The following is a 23,266-nucleotide window of genomic DNA, read 5'->3' on the forward strand; positions in this document are numbered from 1 at the left end:
TATTTTTGGGACAGAGAGAGACAGAGCATGAACGGGGGAGGGGCAGAGAGAGAGGGAGACACAGAATCGGAAACAGGCTCCAGGCTCTGAGCCCAGAGCCCGACGCGGGGCTCGAACTCACGGACCGCGAGATCGTGACCTGGCTGAAGTCGGACGCTTAACCGACTGCGCCACCCAGGCGCCCCAACACTTGAGTGTTTTAAAAGACTTTTGTTTATTTTTTTATTTAGGTATAGTTGGAGCTCAATGTTACATCAGTTTCAGGTGTACAGCATAGTGATTTCACTTCTCTGTATGTTATGCTATGCTCATCACAAGTGTAGCTACCACCTGTCACCATACAATGCTATTACAAGATCATTGACTATATTCCTTATGCTGTACCTTCTATCCAGGACACTTGAGTCTTAAGAAATGTTCAATAGCAACAACAAACTTCATTAGGTGCTGAGTCATAATGGTTTAAATTACCTTTTCTTTGGTGAACCTCAAGTGTTGTCTCTTTACACTTCAAATTTCTTGGCTTTTGGTTGTTTTTACTCAGCCTGACCTGAAGGCACTTATTTGAGACTTAATCAGATTTCATTCCCTAACATTTTTCTGTGGGTACAAGTATGATAGTTAATTGTAGTTTGGTTTTAGCACTTTGATTCTTATTAAATATGAAAGGTAACTTTAAAAAATTTTGTTTTAGTTATTAGATAAATTTTAGTTCAAGCTGAGTTACTTTAATAGGTATCAATATTGGGGAAATTTTTTATTGGCACAATAAAGCTAAGTCTCTATGGGTCTATTCCTTATACAAGAAGTGTTCTTTGGAGTTTGCTGTAAAATTTAGCTTTAGGATTTGGATTTTTCACACTCATTCTCTTTATTTGGGCTTTATTTGTATTTTGCATTTAATTTGAGTAATGATTTATATTTATTGTCACTGACCTGGATATTCTTTTTTTTTCTGGGTTATTATTATTATTATTATTTTGGTTTCAGGAGTAGAATTCAGTGATTCATTACTTACGTACAACACCCAGTGCTCATCACAACAAGTGCCCCCTTTAGCCCACCACCCATCTAGCCCATCTCCTACCCACCTCCCTCTGTCAACCCTCAGCTTGTTCTCCGTCATTAATAAGAGTATCTCTTATGATTTGTTTCCCTCTTTTCTCTCCCCCCCATATGTTCATTTGTTTTGTTTCTTAAATTCCACATATGAGTGAAATCATATGGTATTTGTCTTTCTCTGACTGATTTATTTTGCTTAGCATAAGACATTCTAGCTCCACGCACGTGGATTTCATTCTTTTTGATGGCTGAGTAATATTCCATTGTGTGTGTGTGTGTGTGTGTGTGTGTGTGTGTGTGTGTGTATACATACATACCACATCTTTTTTATCCATTCATCAGTTGATGGACATTTGGACTCTTTCCATAGTTTGGCTATTGTTGATAGCACTGCTAGAGATGTTGGGGTGCATCCCCTTCAGATCTGTATTTTTGTATCCTTTGGGTAAATACCTGATAGTGTAATTGCTGGATCATAGGGTGGTTCTATTTTTAATTTCTTGAGGAACCTCCATACGGTTCTCTAGGGTGGCTGAACCAGTTTGCCTTCCCACCAACAGTGCAAGAGGGTTTCCCTTTCTCCCCATCCTTGCCAACACCTGTTGTTTCTTGTGTTGCATATTTTGCCATTCTGACAGGTGTGAGGTGGTATCTCACTGTGGTTTTGATTTGTATTTCCCTGATGATGAGTGATGTTCACCATCTTTTCATGTGTCTTTTAGCCATCTGAATGTCTTCTTTGGAAAAGTGTCTATTCATGTGTTCTGCCTATTTCTAAATTGTATTATTTGTTTTTTGGGTGTTGAGTTTGATAAGTTCTTTATAGATTTTGAATACTAATCCTTTATCAGATATGTCTATGTCATTTGCACATATCTTCTCCCATTCTGTAGGCTGCCTTTTAGTTTTGTTGATTATTTCCTTCACTGTGCAGAAGCTTTTTATCTTGATGAAGTCCTAATAGTTCATGTTTGTTTTTGTTTCCTTTGCTTTCAGTGACATGTCTGATAAGAAGTTGCTATGGCTAAGGTCAAAGAGATTGCTGCTTATGTTCTCCTCTAGAATTTTGATGATTTCCTGTCTCGCATTTAGGTTATTCATCCATTTTGAATTTATTTTTGTGTATGGTATAAGGAAGTGGTCCAGTTTCATTGTTCTGCATGTTGCTGTCCAGTTTTCTCAACACTATTTGTTGAAGAGATTGTCTTTTTTTCCATTGGATATTCTTTACTGCTTTGTTGAAGCATAGTTGACTATATAGTTGTAGATCCATTTCTGGGTTTTCTATTCTGTTCCACTGATCTATGTGTCTGTTTTTGTGCTACAAAAACAGTAGCATACTGTCTTGATGACTACAGCTATGTAATATAGCTTGAAATCCAGAATTGTGATGCTTCCAGTTTTGTTTTTCTTTTTCAGGATTGCTTTGGCTATTTGGTGTCTTTTGTGGTTCCATACAAATTTTAGGATTGTTCTAGCTCTGTGAAAAATGCTGGTGGTGTTTTGATAAGGATTGCTGAGCTGGATATCCTAAAGCAGTGTCTTTTTGGGGTTGAAGGTCTGTTAGCTTTTTAAGGCAAGCTTGATAACCTGGCCTATGGTGTATGGTAGGCATATGTTGACTGCACAAGTGAACTAATTTCTGGGTGGGGCTGAGGTAATTGGTAGTGGCTCTTTATTACTCTGTTATTTTTCTTCTTCCTTCTTTTTTTTCCCCTCTGTTACCACTATCATTTTCTTTTCCACTTTTTTGTTTCCATCAAAAGCCCAATATAGTACCTCTCTGTTTCATTGGTAAACCTCTCCCATTGGTTTCATGGTAACAGATGTTGTTCTTCCTAGTGATAGGGCAAATATTTAGTTTTCCAGAGTAAATGGAGAAGATGTGATATAGGTTACTTTATTACATGAATCTAGTTATTTCTCCGTTAACTGTGAGGTGATACTATTAACTGGGTTACACAGGACATGGAACAGAGGAAGTTGCACGCAATTATCCCTGAATACTTCCAGGGGAATTGGTCCCTTCTGAAGGCTCTAAAAGGGCGGGAGAGGGAAGGATCCTACAAACTAGAAATTGGGTAAGACTCTTGGTCTTCTGGTCCCAGTTGAACGATGGCTCAGAAAGTCAGAAGCTTTTGAGTTTCCCTGGGGTGTAAGGCATAGATTAGTGATAAAATGTGTGTTCATCAAAAAGGCCTGCTTAAAGAAACTGGCATGTTTGGTCACAACTTGTTTATGAGACATTGGTATTTTCCTTCAAATTAGTGTTGAAAATGAAAGTTATTTGTCATGGGAATGGTGATTTTTATTGCTCTTTTATTCTTTGTATTCGTTTACAACCTTTGTATACTCTAGGGACGAGGAGTTCTCTAAACAACGTTCCCTTATGCCCCATCTCACTTCCCTTTTCTGTCTCTCATTTCTTCAGTCTCTTATTATATTCGGAAGCTGACAGTTTGTGTATTTTTTCTGACTTGGCTTAAATTGAGAAGCAGAGAAGTTAATGTTTTTGTTCTCTTGAATATGTTTCTTGAAGTTCCAGACTGAATTTTTACTTAGATTTTACTGTAACAGGGGAAGCATAAACATTTTTTAGTTTAAGTAAAACCACTGCTGTCAACAGATGAAAGTATTAGCTGAACTTGACATGCTCATTCTCAACTGTCTCTTCCCCACATATTTCTTGTTTTCTTTCATGTGCTGTGTGCTTCTAAAAAAGATTTGAGACAAACTAGGGGAGACCTTCTGGACACACCAAACAACCTTCATAGTCAGAGGCTGCTGTGCTGACTTCTTTTTGGAGGGTGATATGTCATCAAATGCATGCTTAATGTAGAGAAATAGCAAGGTCTTGCTGAGCTGAAGTTAGCCCATCTTATCATACTTTGGTAAAGGAAAAGCATCACATAGCCTCTCAGATTCCTTTCTGATGGGCTTCAGTTTCTAAATAAATGGTTACAGATGTGTGAACTTAAGTCATCCTGATGATGTCCTCTTAAATATTCTTTTCCAAATATTGTGTACTTCTTTTTTTTTTTAAGTTTTTTTTTTTTTTTAATGTTTAATTATTTTTGAGTGAGAAAGAGAGCATGAGCGGAGCAGAGAGAGAGGGAGACACAGATCCGAAGCAGCCTCCAGGCTCTGAGCTGTGAGCACAGAGCCCGATGTGGGGCTCGAATCCATGAACCACGAGATCATGACCTGAGCCAAAGTTGGACACTTAACCGACCGAGCCACCCAGGCGCCCCCTAATATTGTGTACTTCTCATCAAGTAATTGCTAAGCATTTGATGTATTTATAGAATTTTAATGTTTGCTGTGATTGAAAAAAAATGTGGTTTTTTACTTTACTTTATTTAACACAGTGAACCTTTTAATTGTCTCTGTAACGGCTTTTATTTCATTTAACTTCATTAGATTCCTCGGCAGTTATCTAAAATTGCACCGAAAACTGTAGTTGGTGGCCTTTGATTTTTCCAGAGAATTTTTTGTTTAAATCAAATCTTCTTTAAACAAGGCCAACCGCATCAATGTTCTGATACTCATTTACTTTCTAATTGCTGAAACTTTATGTTAATTTTAGCTATAAGAGGACTATAGATACTATACTCAGTCTGTATATCCCAGAAGTTATTTTAATCTTGTATCATTGATACTTCTCTAGAAAAAAGTGGTCAGAAATTTTAGATTTTTCAGATACTACCTTTATTTCAAAGTAGTATCTAAGGAAGATAAATTGTCTTTTGTTCTCCATAGTTGCACTATTAAGTTTGAGAGTGCTATTACCTGAAAATTGAAAATTACCAATGCCTTTGCAGCTTTTTCAGAACACAAATCCTAGTGTCATTTCATGCCAAGTTTGTGAAGTATTGACTGCTGACCCCTGTGTTCACTGACCGTTCAGCTAGTAGGCATGTGTAAGTGCATTCCTTACTCAGAGGGGTTGATCTGGTTTTAGGTATAGGATGAAATTTGTAATTTCTGTAGAGACAAACCAAATGTTTCTAGGAACTTCTGTTTCTGGTTTCTTGGAGGCTAGACCTCTCCTTAGGTTGGGGCTGTGAGTTATTTAGTGTGTGTGTTTTTCTTTTTCTTTGGCCCATGTGGTTGTGATTACCCCTCAGTTTCCCTGGACCTTACTGATTTTGCTGCCATTTAGATTCCACAAAGCTTTCATCTCCTATCAGGGTTAGCTGGCAAATTTGAGTCTTTTTCTTTCTTTCTTATTCTGTTGGTTTGTTAGGTCTGTTGTTACCATTCTCAGGGGCATAGATCTGAGTAGAAGTGATTTTTCTCCATGAAATCCTCCCTTATTCGTTTTCTCTTTCAACCCTTCACCTTCCAAATGAAGAAAAAGCCAGGTTGAGAAAGGTGGAGGTGGAAATGATGTTTTTGATGGCTGGTTTATTTAGGGAAATTGTCATTAGCTTACCAAATTTTTTGAAAGTTTGAAAGTTGTGAAATGATGGACAACTAAGTACCAGGATATATAGTGCTAACTCTAATAAAGACTTAGTTTGAGTACTTTGTCCTTTATCAGCTGTGTGATTTGGGGGGAAATTTCTCAAACTGTTTTTGAACTTAGTGTGCCTGACTTCTAAAATGGAAATAGAAATATTTTGGTACTTACAACCTCCATGTACATTGGTAAATCCTTTTGGGCAAGAACAAATAAATGCTCATGTATAAATATGTATGCACATACGTACATACAGACATTCTTAGATTGTTTTACTGATCTACTATCCAGTTTGGGGACTGCTTTATATTTAAGATTTTTCTTTAAATTTTCCATTTTTGAATGAAAGACAAAGATGCTTCTTAATGGAAACAGTTGCATTCTGAATCTTTTTTCTTTCTATCACCTCTTTTAACTGTAATGTTCTTGCCTGATTACTGGGGTATAGCTCCAACTGTAAACTACTCTAGAAAACCTAACAACCAGAGTGTAAAATATGGATAAAGAATCTTTTCTTTTTTTTTTTTTAATGTTTATTTATCTTTGAGACAGAGAGAGACAGAGCATGAACAGGGGAGGGGCAGAGAGAGAGGGAGACACAGAATCTGAAACAGGCTCTAGGCTCCGAGCTGTCAGCACAGAGCCCAACACGGGGCTCGAACTCACGGACCGTGAGATCATGACCTGAGCTGAAGTCGGACGCTTAACCGACCAAGCCACCCAGGCGCCCCTAAAGAATCTTTTCAAACTTGGAAAGAAATAGAGAGTGAATATAGCACATATGATCTATTAAATGCAGAGAAAGTATTTCTCTTTGTTTTGAAGGAGATTCTTCACAGTCTTCAAATAAAACATATTATCCTATTTACTTGTTAAGGCAAACTTAGAATATCTCTTCATTAAATTAGAATATACTGTACTAGGGGCTTGAGTATTTTGAGAGTTTGGACAGGAAACTGAATTGCTTGAAAGTGTGGGGAATTTTTTCTAAGACACTTTGAATCATGACTTTGCTCTATTGTTTAAGTATAAGGAACTTAACCTCATTTATTTCGGAACTGAAATTGGATGGTTTTGTTTTTTTTAAAATAATTATACTTTACTCAGATAAAATGGAAATAGATAATAAATGTCATCCATGGTAGTATTTCATCTAATGATGTAATCTAGCCAAGACTTAAATTGTTTTAACTGTGCTGGCACTCTATATCATCAGTGTGCTAATTGTTTGTAATACATATTGTTTCAGTGCTTTTTCATTTTAAATTTCACTGAAATTGAATTACTTAGAGATGGTATAGAGGATGAGAGGAAATTAATACTTTTAATGTAAACAAATAACAAAGCAATTCTTTAATTTTTCCTCCTTAGGAACCTTGGGTAATGTGGAACATGGGAACCAATATCAGATCAAATTAATGTATGAACATAATCTTCAGAGAACAGCCTGCAATATGACTTATGGATCATTTGGTGGTGTAAAAGGTAATTTGCATTAATCTTGAGTATGCTATTGCAAGTACCAGATTTTGGGTTTTGGCCATATAAAAATGGAGGATCACGAGGTATGACATCTCAGAGTTAAACATAGTTTATTGAAACCCTATATTCAAATAGTCAAGCAAAATAACGAAGAAAGAAAACGTTAAACAACAAATGTGTTTGATTTTCACATAGTCATTTTTGTATGGTCTACAGAGATATTTCTAAAAGTGTCTTTTCATCAAATTTTGTCTTCCTATCATGAGCTGACTGAAATTGAGGTTTTTTGGGTAAACTGTGTGATTGCCTCTCTCAGTGAAAGAAGGGGTTAATCTCACTGATAGAGTCCCTCTCCTACTTGTGATAGGCAGGGTGAAGCTGCAGAAAGAACACTCTCCCCACCTCACCCACCTCCAGGGCCACAACCAGGGTTGTGCTGGTGGTTGTGCTGGTTGTGCACGAGGGCACCTGGACTAAGGATAAGTGGAGACTGAAATGCAGACCTGATCCTGCTCATCAAGCCATGTGCCTTGGCCAGGAATAAACCTCTCCAGAGGAGGGGTGCCTTTTTAAATTTCACAACAGCAGAACCCACCAGTGAGGTTGGGTTCCTCCCACCTTGGGGGTATCTTTTTCTAAGTAGCATGCAGCCACGTACAGCCTGCCCTCCCTAATCCCAGAACTTCCTGAGTTACTAGGGCTTGATGCTTGCTTGGGTACACTGTTACTGTTGGCACGGGAGGGTTTTTATTTACCACCTAGCTCCTCTCACTTCACTGTGACAAGGTCATAGAGAAGCTGCTGGTACTGGAGTGAGGACAGGAAACCAGGTAGTGACACTTACCTGTGTGGTTTTGTGTGTGTATGTGTGTGTGGCACATGTGGAACATGAACTAGGGATTTCATAATATTTTAGCTCTTTCTGAGCTCATATATTTTATGAGTTTATTGTTTAATCATTGTATTAAAAATGATCTGTGTTAGATCTGTCTTTAGTGATGTGAAAAAAACAACTATTTTGGAAGTATCCTTCATTTGTGTGAATTCAATTCTTTTCATACATAGAGGTAAAGGTGAGGAAGAATGAATTTGAGCATATCAATTAACAGGAACATTTCAGGTGGTGGTGTACAAATAAATATTTTGCATAAAGTGATATGAAACAAAACACTTGGCTGGATTGCAGAATTGCTTAAGTTGAGTAATAGGAATGTTTGGATTGTTTAAGGAATATGGAAGATGTCCAGAGTTGGATGAAAAGGGGAAAGAGCTATAATTTGATGAGAGGCTAACTTTTATCAGTGAAGTATCCCTTCCTAACCTCAGCTGTTAGAACTGATTTTCACTGTTCTTTAAACAAGATGTCTGACAGATCAAGGGACCTAGGTCTCTATTGTTTAATAAATTGTTTCAATTATTTTCCTCCTACTAAATCTTTTTTTTTTTTCCTACTAAATCTTTAAAAGGCAAATTGCTAAATTCTCTGCATCGGGGGTCCAAAAAATTATGATATGATAAAAAAGTGCTTTGGCTAAATGAAAGTTTTAATTTTTTTGATAGCAACAAGACAATCCTTTAAAAACAATTTTTTTAACATTTATTCATTTTTTTTTTTTTTTTTAATTTTTTTTAATGTTTATTTTATTTTTGAGACAGGGAGAGACAGAGCATGAACAGGGGAGGGTCAGAGAGAGAGGGAGACACAGAATCCGAAGCAGGCTCCAGGCTCTGAGCTGTCAGCACAGAGCCCGATGCGGGGCTCGAACTCACGGACCGCGAGATCGTGACCTGAGCTGAAGTCGGATGCTTAACCGACCGAGCCACCCAGGCGCCCCTCATTTATTCATTTTTGAAAGGCAGAGAGAGACAGAGCGTGAATGGGGGAGGGGCAGAGAGAGAGGCAGACACAGAAACAGAAGCAGGCTCCAGGCTCTGAGCTGTCAGCACAGAGCCCGACACGGGGCTCGAACTCACGGACCATGAGATCATGACCTGAGCTGAAGTCGGCCGCTTAACCGACTGAGCCACCCAGGTGCCCCAACAAGACAATTCTTTAGACCACAAATCAAATGTTATATCGATTGCACTGTATTTTTTTTTTAAATCAGATCAAGTTAACCCAATTAAAATACAGTTTTAAATAAGTAAAAAGGGATTCCTTGCTTTTGTGTGACATTTTTCCTGGATTTAATAATGGTCTTCCAAAGTAACGATAGTTGCTACTAGTTTAGAAACGAATGTATGACTCTGTGCTTATATGATACCTCTCTTAGTTCTTAAATTATGCCTTACACTTAAAAAATACCTTTTGAGGGGTGCCTGGGTGGCTCAGTCCGTTGGGCATCTGACTTTGGCTCAGGTCATGATCTCTTGGTCCATGAGTTTGGGCCTCGTATTGGGCTCTGTGCAGATAGCTCAGAGCCTGGAGTCTGCTTCAGATTCTGTGTCTTCCTCTCTCTCTGCCCCTCCCCCGCTTATGCTCTCTCTGTCTCTGAAAAATGAAGGAATCTTAAACAAAATTTTGAAAAAACAGGATATTCTGACATGCTTTACTTTCCTATGGTTAAGCAGATCATTTCACAATTTGAAACAAAGAAATGTCTGAGTAGCAGAATTAGATATTCCATTTAATGGGTTTGAAACACTTATGTAATATCACTGAGGCATCTACAAGAAAATATGAAAAAATAGTGGGGTTGGTAAATTAGTAAAAATTAGCCATATTGGGAGGTTGGCAGAGGTAATAGGGGGTTACTAATAATGGATACAAGATTTCTTTTTGGGATGATGCAAATGTTCCAAAATTAGAACATTGCTCATGGTTGTACAGTTCTGTAAATATCCTAATTACTTAAGCTGTATACTTTAAAGAGGTGGTATATAAAATGTATCTGAATAGCACTGTTAAAAAAAATTAGCCATGGGATAAAATCTGATGCTAGAGAGGTGATAGTATAGTCTGTATATCCTATATATGTAAAATGACACAACACTCTTAAAGGAGGTTGGTTATTGAGAACCACGAAAATATTCTTGGATGCTGATATGTGACTTACAGGGATGTATATTGGGAAATGATCCAAAGTATAGAAAATAGAAAAATCGGGGCGCCTGGGTGGCTCAGTCGGTTGAGCGTCCGACTTCGGCTCAGGTCATGATCTTGCGGTCTGTGAGTTAGAGCCCCGCGTCGGGCTCTGGGCTGATGGCTCAGAGCCTGGAGCCTGCTTCCGATTCTGTGTCTCCATCTCTCTCTACCCCTCCCCCATTCATGCTCTGTCTCTCTCTGTCTCAAAAATAAATAAAATGTTAAAAAAAAAAAAAAAGAAAATAGAAAAATCATATCAAATTACCATATATTTATTTCTTTCCTCTTTTTGTCATTCCTTCCTTCCTTTTGTGTGTGTATGTGTGTGTATGTATATATGTGTGTGTGTGTATATATATATATATATATATATATATATATATAAATTAGAACTGGTCTAAATGAGTAATAGGGGAGAATGACTAGGTAAGTTTTGATGCATAGATTTAGTGGGTAATTATGAAGTTACTAAGATTGCTGAATTGTACAACTTTGTACCTAATTCTTTGTCCACATTTCTCATTATTTCCTTAGGATAGAATGTGGAAGTGGAGATTGAGTCAGAAGGTTATATAATTTTTTTTCTCAATCTGAAAACTCCCCCCAGCAAATATGATATAAATAAATTGTAAAAAGTACAGAACTTAAAAGGAAGAAAGTAAAAGTGACTCCAAGGTATTTACATTTCAAAACGAAGCCCATTTTCTAAGCCTGTCATAACTGTGTGTGCCTAATATGCACTTTTCCAGGATTGAGTGGGTCAATCTTTTAATTTGAAAACCTCCCTAGAGTTGATCTGAATTTAAAATAGGAAACTTAAAAAAATTTTTGTCTTCTATCTTCCTCTGTATTTAAGATGCCTTCTTGTGGAATTTAGTTGTGGAATCATGTCAGTAGTCCTCAAGAAAGGAATTAGGCAAGAAGAAAACCTGGCCCCGTTTTATTTATTTATTTATTTTTTAATATATGAAATTTATTGTCAAATTGGTTTCCATACAACACCCAGTGCTCATCCCAAAAGGTGTCCTCCTCAATACCCATCACCCACCCTCTCCTCCCTCCCACCCCCCATCAACCCTCAGTTTGTTCTCAGTTTTTAACAGTCTCTTATGCTTTGGCTCTCTCCCACTCTAACCTCTTTTTTTTTTTTTTTTTTTTTTTCTTTTTTCCTCCCCGTCCCCCATGGGTTCCTGTTAAGTTTCTCAGGCTCCACATAAGAGTGAAACCATTTGGTATCTGTCTTTCTCTGTATGGCTTATTTCACTTAGCATCACACTCTCCAGTTCCATCCACGTTGCTACAAAAGGCCATATTTCATTTTTTCTCATTGCCACATAGTATTCCATTGTGTATATAAACCACAATTTCTTTATCCATTCATCAGTTGATGGACATTTAGGCTCTTTCCATAATTCGGCTATTGTTGAGAGTGCTGCTATGAACATTGGGGTACAAGTGCCCCTATGCATCAGTACTCCTGTATCCCTTGGATAAATTCCTAGCAGTGCTATTGCTGGGTCATAGGGTAGGTCTATTTTTAATTTTCTGAGGAACCTCCACACTGCTTTCCAGAGCGGCTGCACCAATTTGCATTCCCACCAACAGTGCAAGAGGGTTCCCGTTTCTCCACATCCTCTCCAGCATCTATAGTCTCCTGATTTGTTCATTTTGGCCACTCTGACTGGCGTGAGGTGATACCTGAGTGTGGTTTTGATTTGTATTTCCCTGATAAGGAGCGACGCTGAACATCTTTTCATGTGCCTGTTGGCCATCCGGATGTCTTCTTTAGAGAAGTGTCTATTCATGTTTTCTGCCCATTTCTTCATGGGGTTATTTGTTTTTCGGGTGTGGAGTTTGGTGAGCTCTTTATAGATTTTGGATACTAACCCTTTGTCTGATATGTCATTTGCAAATATCTTTTCCCATTCTGTTGGTTGCCTTTTAGTTTTGTTGGTTGTTTCCTTTGCTGTGCAGAAGCTTTTTATCTTCATAAGGTCCCAGTAATTCACGTTTGCTTTTAATTCCCTTGCCTTTGGGGATGTGTCGAGTAAGAGATTGCTATGGCTGAGGTCAGAGAGGTCTTTTCCTGCTTTCTCCTCTAAGGTTTTGATGGTTTCCTGTCTCACATTCAGGTCCTTTATCCATTTTGAGTTTATTTTTGTGAATGGTGTGAGAAAGTGGTCTAGTTTCAACCTTCTGCATGTTGCTGTCCAGTTCTCCCAGCACCATTTGTTAAAGAGGCTGTCTTTTTTCCGTTGGATGTTCTTTCCTGCTTTGTCGAAGATGAGTTGGCCATACGTTTGTGGGTCTAGTTCTGGGGTTTCTATTCTATTCCATTGATCTATGTGTCTGTTTTTGTGCCAATACCATGCTGTCTTGATGATGACAGCTTTGTAGTAGAGGCTAAAGTCTGGGATTGTGATGCCTCCTGCTTTGGTCTTCTTCTTCAAAATTCCTTTAGCTATTCGGGGCCTTTTGTGGTTCCATATGAATTTTAGGATTGCTTGTTCTAGTTTCGAGAAGAATGCTGGTGCAATTTTGATTGGGATTGCATTGAATGTGTAGATAGCTTTGGGTAGTATTGACATTTTGACAATATTTATTTTTCCAATCCATGAGCAGGGAATGTCTTTCCATTTCTTTAAATCTTCTTCAATTCCCTTCATAAGCTTTCTATAGTTTTCAGCATACAGATCCTTTACATCTTTGGTTAGATTTATTCCTAGGTATTTTATGCTTCTTGGTGCAATTGTGAATGGGATCAGTTTCTTTATTTGTCTTTCTGTTGCTTCATTGTTAGTGTATAAGAATGCAACTGATTTCTGTACATTGATTTTGTATCCTGCAACCTTGCTGAATTCATGTATCAATTCTAGCAGACTTTTGGTGGAGTCTATCGGATTTTCCATGTATAATATCATGTCATCTGCAAAAAGCGAAAGCTTGACTTCATCTTTGCCAATTTTGATGCCTTTGATTTCCTTTTGTTGTCTGATTGCTGATGCTAGAACTTCCAGCACTATGTTAAACAACAGCGGTGAGAGTGGGCATCCCTGTCGTGTTCCTGATCTCAGGGAAAAAGCTCTCAGTTTTTTCCCATTGAGGATGATGTTAGCTGTGGGCTTTTCATAAATGGCTTTTATGATCTTTAAGTATGTTCCTTCTATCCCGACTCTCTCAAGGGTTTTTATTAGAAAGGGTGCTGGATTTTGTCAAAGGCCTTTTCTGCATCGATTGACAGGATCATATGGTTCTTCTCTTTTTTTTTGTTAATGTGATGTATCACGTTGATTGATTTGCGAATGTTGAACCAGCCCTGCATCCCAGGAATGAATCCCACTTGATCATGGTGAATAATTCTTTTTATATGCCGTTTAATTCGATTTGCTAGTATCTTATTGAGAATTTTTGCATCCATATTCATCAGGGATATTGGCCGGTAGTTCTCTTTTTTTACTGGGTCTTTGTCTGGTTTAGGAATCAAAGTAATACTGGCTTCATAGAATGAGTCTGGAAGTTTTCCTTCCCTTTCTATTTCTTGGAATTGCTTGAGAAGGATAGGTACCTGGCCCCGTTTTAAACAAATGTGTTTATAAGGTATGGGAAGGCAGAGTGAGTTTATTTTGCATGTGCACCAGAATGAACTACCACTAGATGGCAGTCCTGTACAACCTTGGACTGTAGTTGGTTCCTCCTTTAAATAAAGTATGCTAAGAGATCACCAATGGAGGAATTTTGAGCCCAAATAATACTTTGCCTTTTATTAAAAATAAATGTAACTTCTGGGGCGCCTGGATGACTCAGTCCGTTAAGCGTCCGACTCTTGATTTCGGCTCAGGTCATGATCTCATGGTTCGTGAGCTCAAGCCCCAATTGGGCTCTGTGCCTTCAACACAGAGCCTGCCTGGGATTTCTCTCTCTCTCTCTCTGTCTCTCTCTGTCTCTCTCTGTCTCTCTCTCTGACTCTCTCTCTCTCTCTTCTCTATCTTTTCTCTATCTCTGTCTCTCTCCCTCCCTGTCTTGCTCACTATCAAAAAAAAAAAAAGCATTAAAAAAATAAATGTAACTTCTTCATGTTGCAGAAAAGTAATGAAGTGGTTTTTAAAAATTTTAATTATAATAAGTGATATCTTAGTTAAATTGAAAATGCTTTCTAGCTGTGCTTCTTGAACTTGAAGTTGCATTTGAATCATAATGGAATCTTGGTAGAAATTCAGGTTCTAACTCTTTAAGTTTGTAATTGGAGAGTTTGAATTTCTGAAACTTTCTTCGTTGATGCCAAGTCTCAGAGATCTAGAGATACGTTGCTGCTCTGGATCTACCAAGTACTGTTCTATATGTTCTAAGTACTTTGCAGGTTGAATAACTTAAGATATACTAAGCAAGTGGTAGAGGAGAGATTCTAACTCAGACTCTGCTTCTAGAATCTTGTAGTGTTAACCATACTAAACTTCTTCCTTGTCTGGACTGTGAGTAAATTAACCTTCCTAAATCAGAAAAAAAACTTTCCTATCGGAAAGGGATGTATTTTGGTTTGGCTGAAGTTAGTGCATAACTTTGATTCTTCATAGATTATGGAAAACATATTGAGTAACTGCTGTTTCAGGTACTTGCTTTTTCAGTTTGATTTTTTGGTTTGGTGCTTTGGTTTCTAAGAAAAGTCCTCCCCTGCTCCACAATAATAAGAGAGGTTATATATGGGAGGGTAATATATGATTTGAAATTAGCAAAAGAATCATTATTGTTTTCTTTAACCTTTTTTTTGTTTGCTTGTTCATTAAGAAAATCTTTCAAAAACACCCTGAATACATTTGCAAAAACTCAAAAGGTGCATTCATTTGATGCGGTAAGGCTTGGCTTTACCTCAAGCTACATGTAATGTCTATTAATGAGAAAAAAAATGGTAAAGAAATAGGAAATCTAGTTTTATGAACTAGTTAAAGAATATATGCTTAATATCTTCCATTATTCAGACTACTACATACCATTCCAGAATTTAAGTTAAAATTCTTTCCATATTGTACTTTTTAGGGGAAGTGACTGATAACAAAGACTATATTGGATCCTTTTTTTTTTTTTTTTTTTTTTTTTTTTTTTACACAAAAGGATGTGGGAGATGTGCTTGGAATTAAAGAATTTTTGTAGTTTCTCTAAATCTAAAGTACTGTTTTGAAGGAATGACTTTGGGTTTTTATAAAAATGGTAGTTTAAAAAAATGGTAGTTTATCTTTGCCTTTTATAATAATGACAAATTAATGCTTGCAAAATTTAGTGAGTGGTATAAGCATGGACAATCAAATTACAGTTTGGAAATAAATTAGTTTTGAAAAGGTGGATTTGAATTGATCTAAAAATATGTTATTAACATTGATGAAATTTATTTGATTCAGTAATTTGAACTCTACTTGTTTTTGAAAAAAGGAATAAAGGATATCCCTGCCAGATATTCCTCTGCTTTAGTTTCATTATGTCACTTCAACTTCCAATGGTTGTTGATATGGTACTTTACCTAGTTAAGATAAGCTTGCCAATTCAGAATAGTATTCGGAAAAGGACAGCATTAATATTGACTGACAGAATGCCAGTGGTAGAGTGAAGAAAGAATGTTACTGTTTTGAGGTCAACAATTGCAAATACTTAGCTTAGTAAAATAAGATACTTTATCTAGTTTATTTGATGTATCTTGCTACCATCAAGATATTTGAGCTAAAACTTCCTTTTCTCATAATATGATTTAGGGACCTATAGTTAGTTTACTTGCTCAGTTACCACAAATTTGTCCTGTAGAGCTGGGACAAGTTGACAAGCCTTATAATGTATATGGCTCTTTCAAGTGTGTGAAAGGGACGTTGAAAAGAAATAGTTGATTTATTAGAGATGTATGGGAACTTTCAGGGAGTAGAGAAAGTCTGGTGTTAGTTCTTCCTTGCATCATCTTTCTTCCTCCATCCATCCATCCATCCATTCATCCATCCATCCATCCATCCATCCATCCATCCATCCATCCATCCAGTGCGTATTTACTGAGAGTCTTTTGAGTACCCAGGCACTGTACTAGTTTATTGGAATAGAAAGATGAATAAAGGACAGTTTAAGTTCTCAGGAAGCTCACAATGTTGGGTACAATAAAGACTAAGAATTAGCTATGATATAATGAGGTAAGTTGTAATAAAGATGGATATGTACGAAGTTATACTGAAGCCTTGAGGAAGGAGCAGCTTCCTTAGGCTGAATAAATATGTGTGCATGTATGTATTTGTGTATGGGGAGGGCAGTACTTAAAGGTGAGGGAATGTGCTGTTACCTATTTTATTTCAGCTCTTCATTTTTATCCACTTTAATCTAGAGGTCACTAGCCCCAGTTTCCTATAAATGAACAGTTTCATAGTTTTCAGTATAAAGCTTTCATTGCTCATAGGCTGAGCCATTCAGATTCCCTCTGGGATAGTTTGTTCCTCTTGAGAAGATTATTTTTCAGACTTTGGAGCACTTAAAAATTATTTTGCTTTAAAAAACCTTGGCATTTTCATACTACTAAATGGACTTTCTTACCTATAGTTTAAAGCCTTCAGTAAGGCAAAATTATCTTCTTTCGCTACCAGCTGATTAAAAAAAAATTTCTTTAATGTTCTTTTATTTTGAGAGAGAGAGAGAGAGAACATGAACAGGGGAGGGGCAGAGAAAGAGGGAGAGAAAGAATCCCTAGCAGGCTCCGTGCTATCAGCACAGAGCCCAATGTGGGGCTTGAACTCATGAACCATGAGATCATGACCTGAGCTGAAACCTCCAGCTGAGTTGGACGCTTAACCAACTGAGCCACCCAGGTGCCCCTTGCTGCCAGCTGATTTTAATGGAGGATATAGTGCTCTAGAGACAGATAGATAGAAACATAGTATGACTATGTTTTTAAAAATGACAAATTTAAGGGTAGGGATAGGAGATGAAGTAACACAAGAGATTGAGAGATATAAATGGAGAGACAGAGCATGTCATGAAAGGAGAGGGAAGAGAGTTTCAAGAGGTAGGAGTCAGGAGAGTCAGAGGTTAAGCAGCTGGAGTGTTGAAAAGAAAATACTGGGTTTAGCTGCTTGGAGGTCATTGGTGATCTTTGGGAGAACAGTTTTAACAAGGATGGGCACACTGGTCCAGTTGCCTCAGAATGAGGACTTCATAGAAAAGAAATGGGAATCACAAAGGAAAGCTGTTCTGTGAAGAAGTAAGAGAAGGGTAAGAGAATGATACGGCCACAGCTGGAGGGGAAAAGGTTTTATAAGGAGGGAGAAATCTTTGAGGAGGTAAGATGGAACCTTGATCTGATGAACAAAATGCCTTCCATAATCTTTTGTTGAAAAAATTAACTTGAATATATTTTTATTTGAAAAATTATGCTGTTTGGATTATGATGGGCCAGTTCTTTAAAATTTTATTTCTTATCACATAATTGGTGCTTTATAGTCATGTTGAATTTTTGTCTTCTCTTCATAATGAATTTGTGGTTTATGGGAAAAAGGCTTTTTAATACTTCAGTAGAGATTATCAGCACTATCTGGTTCTTTCTTCAATTTTTACCCTTCTCTGACATTTTTTGCTTCTTAACTCTAATTTTTTGGCTTGCTTGCTTTCTTTCTTTCTCTTATCTATTTGTCTACCTACCTATCAGTCTACCTATAATTTTACTGTGGTAAGAACAATTAACATGAGATCTACCCTGTTAGCAGATTTTTAAATTGAGGTACAGTTGACATACAATGTTATGTTAGTTTCATGTGTATAACATAATGCTTTGATATTTGTATCTCTTAACAGATTTTAAATTGTATAATATTGCTATTTATGGGCTGCTCTAATTTTTAAAATTAGTTTTCTTGATTATAAGTTTTTGGTTTTCATAGAGATGTTTATATTTTGAGCTTACTGGGTAACAGACAACTCAAGATTTAAAGAAATGTTACCATAAAAAACCAATACCACTCAATTTCTGTACATGCCACTATTTTGCTTTTCCATTGGGTGTGCTTCTTTTCACTTTCCAGCCTTGCCTTTGGTTAACTAAAGATCCTTTTCTTTTAAAGATTTTATTTTTAAGTTATCTGTACACCCAAAGTGGGGCTCATACTCTAACTCTGAGATCAGGAGTCATGTGCTCTACTGACTGAGCCAGCCAGGTGCCCTGATACTGAGGATTCTTTTGACTGCAGTTGACAGTAGGCTCATGGAGGAATAAGAAATTTACTGTCTATCACCATTTGGGCCACCAATGTGATTAGATCTGGTTTTCCTCTTTTCATCTTTTGCTTCCATTTTCTTGCACAAGCTATTTCTTCCTGGTTACAAGATAGCTACAGCAGCTCTAAATCTTCTTAGATTCTAGTTCATGTGAAAAGTGCCTGCCTTTCTTCCAGAGGGCTCAGCAAAGGTCTCTTTCCAACTCCGTGGCTTTGGTTGGACCATCTCTGAACCAATCCCTGTCACTAAAGGAATGCAGCTAAACTTGGGTCTGAGCTAAGTATGGGAGAGGCAGGGCCATTTCTGTTAACCATTAAGACTAAGTGTGGAGAGGGGTGGACCTTTGGGGGAATATAGGTGAATAATCAACTGTGGTGAGTTTGAGGATTTTGGAGTTGATCAAGGAAAAAGGCATGACTATGAGATGTCAGTAGCCCACAGTGAACTTTATTTGGGTGTTGCTTTGACAAGATTGCATTCGAGGGTAAGTCCTTAACAGCAGGAAATTTTCCAGAGCCCGTGGCAGGGGACCACCACCTATAAAGGGAAGCAGGCAAGGAAACTCCTTGGGGAGAGAGTGGGGCTGTATGTCTAGGCGATAATCCTCAGATACAAGATGAAGAGTCTTGATCAGGAAGCTTTGGAGGGCAACAGTGACTTCTGTAGCTCCAGGATTTGTCTTATCTATGGCTAGTAAATGTTGGTTCATTTTTGCAGGGTATGCACTGCAGGCATGCTATAAATGGCTAAGAATATGCTTATTTGGTCTATAATTAAAGTAACTGAAGGTGTAAAAATTAGAGTTTTGCATCTGAGGGCTTTGAGTTCACATTCATGACCAGCCTGCTGTGAGGTACTAAACAAGGGGCCAATATATAGCGGCCACCTTTAACCAATGTATGTAACATTAACTGAATAGGGCAAAAGAGGTGCTGGGGAGCCAATACATTGTAAATGTCCATCTTCCTTTTGCCTTCACATTCTCTCCTAGAGCCTTCCTGGGGTGCTCTTTCAGAAGTGACAGAAGAGGCAAGCAGTGGTGATTTGAAAGGTGTATGTGGACTGGAGGAGGCAGGGGATGAACAGTTGAAGAGTGCTCTGCTTTGGGCTGCATGCAGTCTCATTCTGGCCACACTGTAGGGGATAATTGCTCTGAATGTTTGTTCGTATTTAGAGATTTTTTGCAGTTTCATTTAATTGAATGCATTTCAAGGTCATTTGTCACGTTTTTAGTTCTGGGTTTAGTCCATGTTAGATTTGGTGGCATGTTCCAAGTTCTTTATAGATAAATTGAAACTCGAAATGATGTAGGGCATGATTTTTACTTCATCTTTTTCTCTTTCAATGCTCTCCACACCAAAATGTGTATACTTTTATTATAAAAGTAATCATGTTCATAAGGGAATATTCTAAACATATGAACCTGTAGACAGGAGAAAAAAATGATTTAGCACTATCTCCTAAATAGAACCACTGATTACATATCAGTGTAGACTATAACATAGAATATTTCAACCTTAGTTAACCCAGAGTAATTTTATATTTCTGGAATTTAACTATCTCACCATCAAAATGGCACTATCATTGAAAAAATATGTTTATCATGGGAAGTCTGGTGCTATATGATATGGGATGTATGTAAGTAATGGCAATAAATATGTGAAATAGACATATTTCTTAGCAAAGCTTTTACCTCATACGACTATAATATCTTGGAGTCAGTTGAAGAATTTGTTAAATATTGGTCTTCAGTTTGTATCGGTTGAAAACATGATGGATTTATTAGCAAACAGAAAAAAACCTCATATTACTTGTGTTTAGCTATAAATGGAAAAAATAGCATGGTATATGATATTCCCAAATATTTGGTGATGGATATATTTCACCTGTCAATTATTTTTTTTAAAGTTTTATTTATTTTTTTGAGAAAGTGAGAGTGTGAGCAAGGGAGGGGCAGAGCAAGGGAGACACAGAATCCGAAGCAGGCTCCAGGCTGTGAGCTATTAGTATAGTGCCTGACGAGGGGCTCGAACCCATGAGCTGTGAAATCATGACCTGATCCAAAGTTGGATGCTTAACCAATTAGGCCACCCAGGTGTGCCCCAAACTGGCCTTTCCTTTAAAATGGCAAGTAATTTTTATACAGTGATTTTAATTAATCAATTAATTAATTAATTAATTAAAAATGTTTGTTTATTGGGGTACCTGGGTACTGACAGCTCAAAGCCTGGAGCCTCCTTTGAATTCTGTGTCTCCCTCTCTCTCTGCTCTTCCCCAGCTCACATTCTGTCTCTCCTTCAAAAATAAATAAACATTAAAAAAAATTAAAATATTTATTTATTATGGGAGAGAGAGAGAGAGAGAGAGAGCTAGAGCTAGAGAGCACAAGCAGGGTAGGGGCAGAGAGAGAGAGGGAGCGAGGGAATCCCAAGCAGGCTCCACGCTATCAACACAGAGCCCAAAGGAGGCCCAAATTCACGAGGGGTGAGATCATGACCTGGGTCGAAATCAAGAGTCAGATGCTTACCTGACTGAGTTACCCAGGTGCCACCATACAGTGATTTTAAACCTCTGCACATTTTATATTCTGGGGAAGCCCTCTTGAGCTGCACATAGGGTATGTCCAGTCACAGCTCAGGATGTCTGGTAACAGTGTCTGCAGGAGAATGGGGAGTACCCTGTATCAGTACTCCAGGACTGATGGGGAGTATCCTGTGTCAGTACTCTGGGACTAATGGGGAGCATGTATAATAGCACTTCTGCTAGTCATCAATACCTTTTGCTTGTTCTTGCTACTTTGCCTTTTCAGGTTCCGTTTTCAGCCTGTATACTTGGACCATCACTTGTAAATGACTTTGTTCAATGAAATTTGAGATTTCCTTACATGAAGTCATCTCTGAGGGTCTTTTTGGATCTTTTCCTTTTACATCCTGGTCGTATTATGTGGATCATCCACTGATTACTTGAGATTTGGTAGATGACACCATAACCATGTCTCAGTTGATAACAAATTATCTCTCAATTATGATAATGTTGTATTTCATATATATGTATATATTGCTAGGGTTTTGTTTGTTTCTGTTTGTTTCAGTTTTGCAGCCTCCTGTATCACCCTGTCATTGATTCTTGTTTTGTTTAATTCATACATTTATTAAATTGCTTAGTAGTGTGAAATGTTTTCAGAGTACTTTCTTCTGACTCTAGGTTTTGTTTTCTTTCCATGTATTGTTTGTATGTTATCTCTCTCTCTCACTCTCCCTGCTATTTTCCTATACTGTGTTTGTGGATTTACCAGGCCAATCTCTTTTTATCTTGCTCAACCCTAGCCTGGCCAACTCTGTCTGGGCTAGCTTGCTTTTTATGGTGCTGGTGAATTTTCCTTCTTTTGCTCCCAACCAGTCAAAGACAAGTTTGTTTTCCTTTTTCACACCCTGATTTGAGAGCTATATATTGCTCAGTGTCTCTGCCTGCTTCTTGTCTGTGGGGGAAGTATGGATGGGAGAGGAGGTGGAGTGGGTATCTGTGGCTATGGAAGCCTTCCTGGACAATCTGGCTTCAGCCCTGTTTTTTTTTTTTGGTTTTCTGAGGTATCTTGAATCACTGTTCCCTCTACCTGGATGGTCTGTAACTTGTTATCTTGGAAGGTAGGGAGGATGTTCTCAGACTTTGGATCTTCTCTGTGGCTTCCTCACCAGGTTTCCTCAGAGTCAGCTCCATTTGCTCCTTCTTCTGTTTGACTATCTCACCAGGCTCCATTTCCATTCCCCCCTTTCTTTCTTCCTGTCACCCCCTTCCCCCTTTTTATTCTGGTTCCTTGTGGGTGTGTGTGAAGCCTCATGTGGCATTTCCGTCTCTAGCCTGTCTTCCACTCCTCATCATTGTGGAGATCTTTAACCTGGCTGCTGTTTTTATGGTCTGTGGCTTTTACTGTTACCTTTATTTTTGCACAAAAACACCAACATGGTAAAATTTATTTTTCTTATCTCGCGGAAAGGGACTGTAATGAAGGTAGTTGTTTTTCTGGGCATTTTGATTTCTCCAGGCTGTCTACATCCCCTCTGGATCTGTCTTTCTCTAAATGAGAGAATTTTAGTAAGGTTTTCAGAATTTTGGTTATTCATGACCTCATCACCTCTCCTCTTTAAGTGGAGTCTAGTTAGCACCTTCACAAAATGCACAAAGTCTAGCCCTGAAGATTCTTGGAAACGTACTTTTCTTGATGATCATCGTTTTTTGAAGATATGGGATGAGGTTGGGTCTTTTCCCTTGTTTCACTGCTGCTGGTGTATATTTCTTATGCTTTGTCATTGGCTTATTTACTTGTTTGTTTAATCCACAGTGTTATATTTTTGAAAGTGTTTTTTGAAAATAGTCCTTGGGCTGCCAGATTTGAAAAATGGATGTTTATCATAAAAATTCTTGTGGATTCAACAGTTCAATTGTTTGGATGATGCTGGTAGACATCTGGATAGATAATCTTTTATTTTTTGGTGTGAGCTATTTATTTAGTATAGATTATTTTTTGTACATGATGTGAATGTCTTTTCACCATATTATTCTAGGGTTTTATGTTGTGTGTGTGTATGTGTGTGTATTTTAATGTCAAATTGTTCCTTTCCTGTATAATTTATTGTTTCCTCTAAGCTTAGAAAGTTCTGTCATCAGAGTTCTAATGTTTTTGTCTCCTGTGGATTGATCTTCTAGCAGGAATGTTTATATTTATTTATAGAGAAGACTATGTGGAGAGAATGCTACTGTTTATTATCTCCTATATGTTGTGCTATTGTATTTAACCCTGTAAGATAGGTAACTTAATAATATTTCCCACACTGGGAAATAGAAACTCAGATAAGATAAAGATCTTGCTGCAGATCATACCTGGGCATAGAGAGGCTTTGAATCCAGAGTTGTCTGATTCCAAAGCCCATGTTCCTTGTAATACATTACCA

General features: G+C 37.7%; 1 protein-coding gene across 13 annotated transcripts in view; it reads left to right on the forward strand.

Annotated features, from left to right (window-relative positions):
* BBS9 (Bardet-Biedl syndrome 9) overlaps window positions 1-23,266 on the forward strand; it is a 453,760-nt gene that overhangs the window by 30,480 nt on the left and 400,014 nt on the right. For 11 of the 13 annotated variants that reach the window (XM_045495275.1, XM_045495280.1, XM_045495266.1 and 8 more), the window contains one exon: window positions 6,896-7,009. In XM_045495275.1, the coding sequence (XP_045351231.1) occupies window positions 6,896-7,009 (114 nt within the window). Of the gene's footprint in view, window positions 1-4,249; window positions 4,338-4,883; window positions 4,983-6,895; window positions 7,010-23,266 lie in introns of those variants that run through there. The other 2 variants (XM_045495278.1, XM_045495277.1) reach the window with 2 other exon arrangements.

This window comes from Leopardus geoffroyi, chromosome A2, assembly GCF_018350155.1.
Source record: "Leopardus geoffroyi isolate Oge1 chromosome A2, O.geoffroyi_Oge1_pat1.0, whole genome shotgun sequence".
In the NCBI taxonomy this organism is placed as follows: Eukaryota; Metazoa; Chordata; class Mammalia; order Carnivora; family Felidae; genus Leopardus; species Leopardus geoffroyi.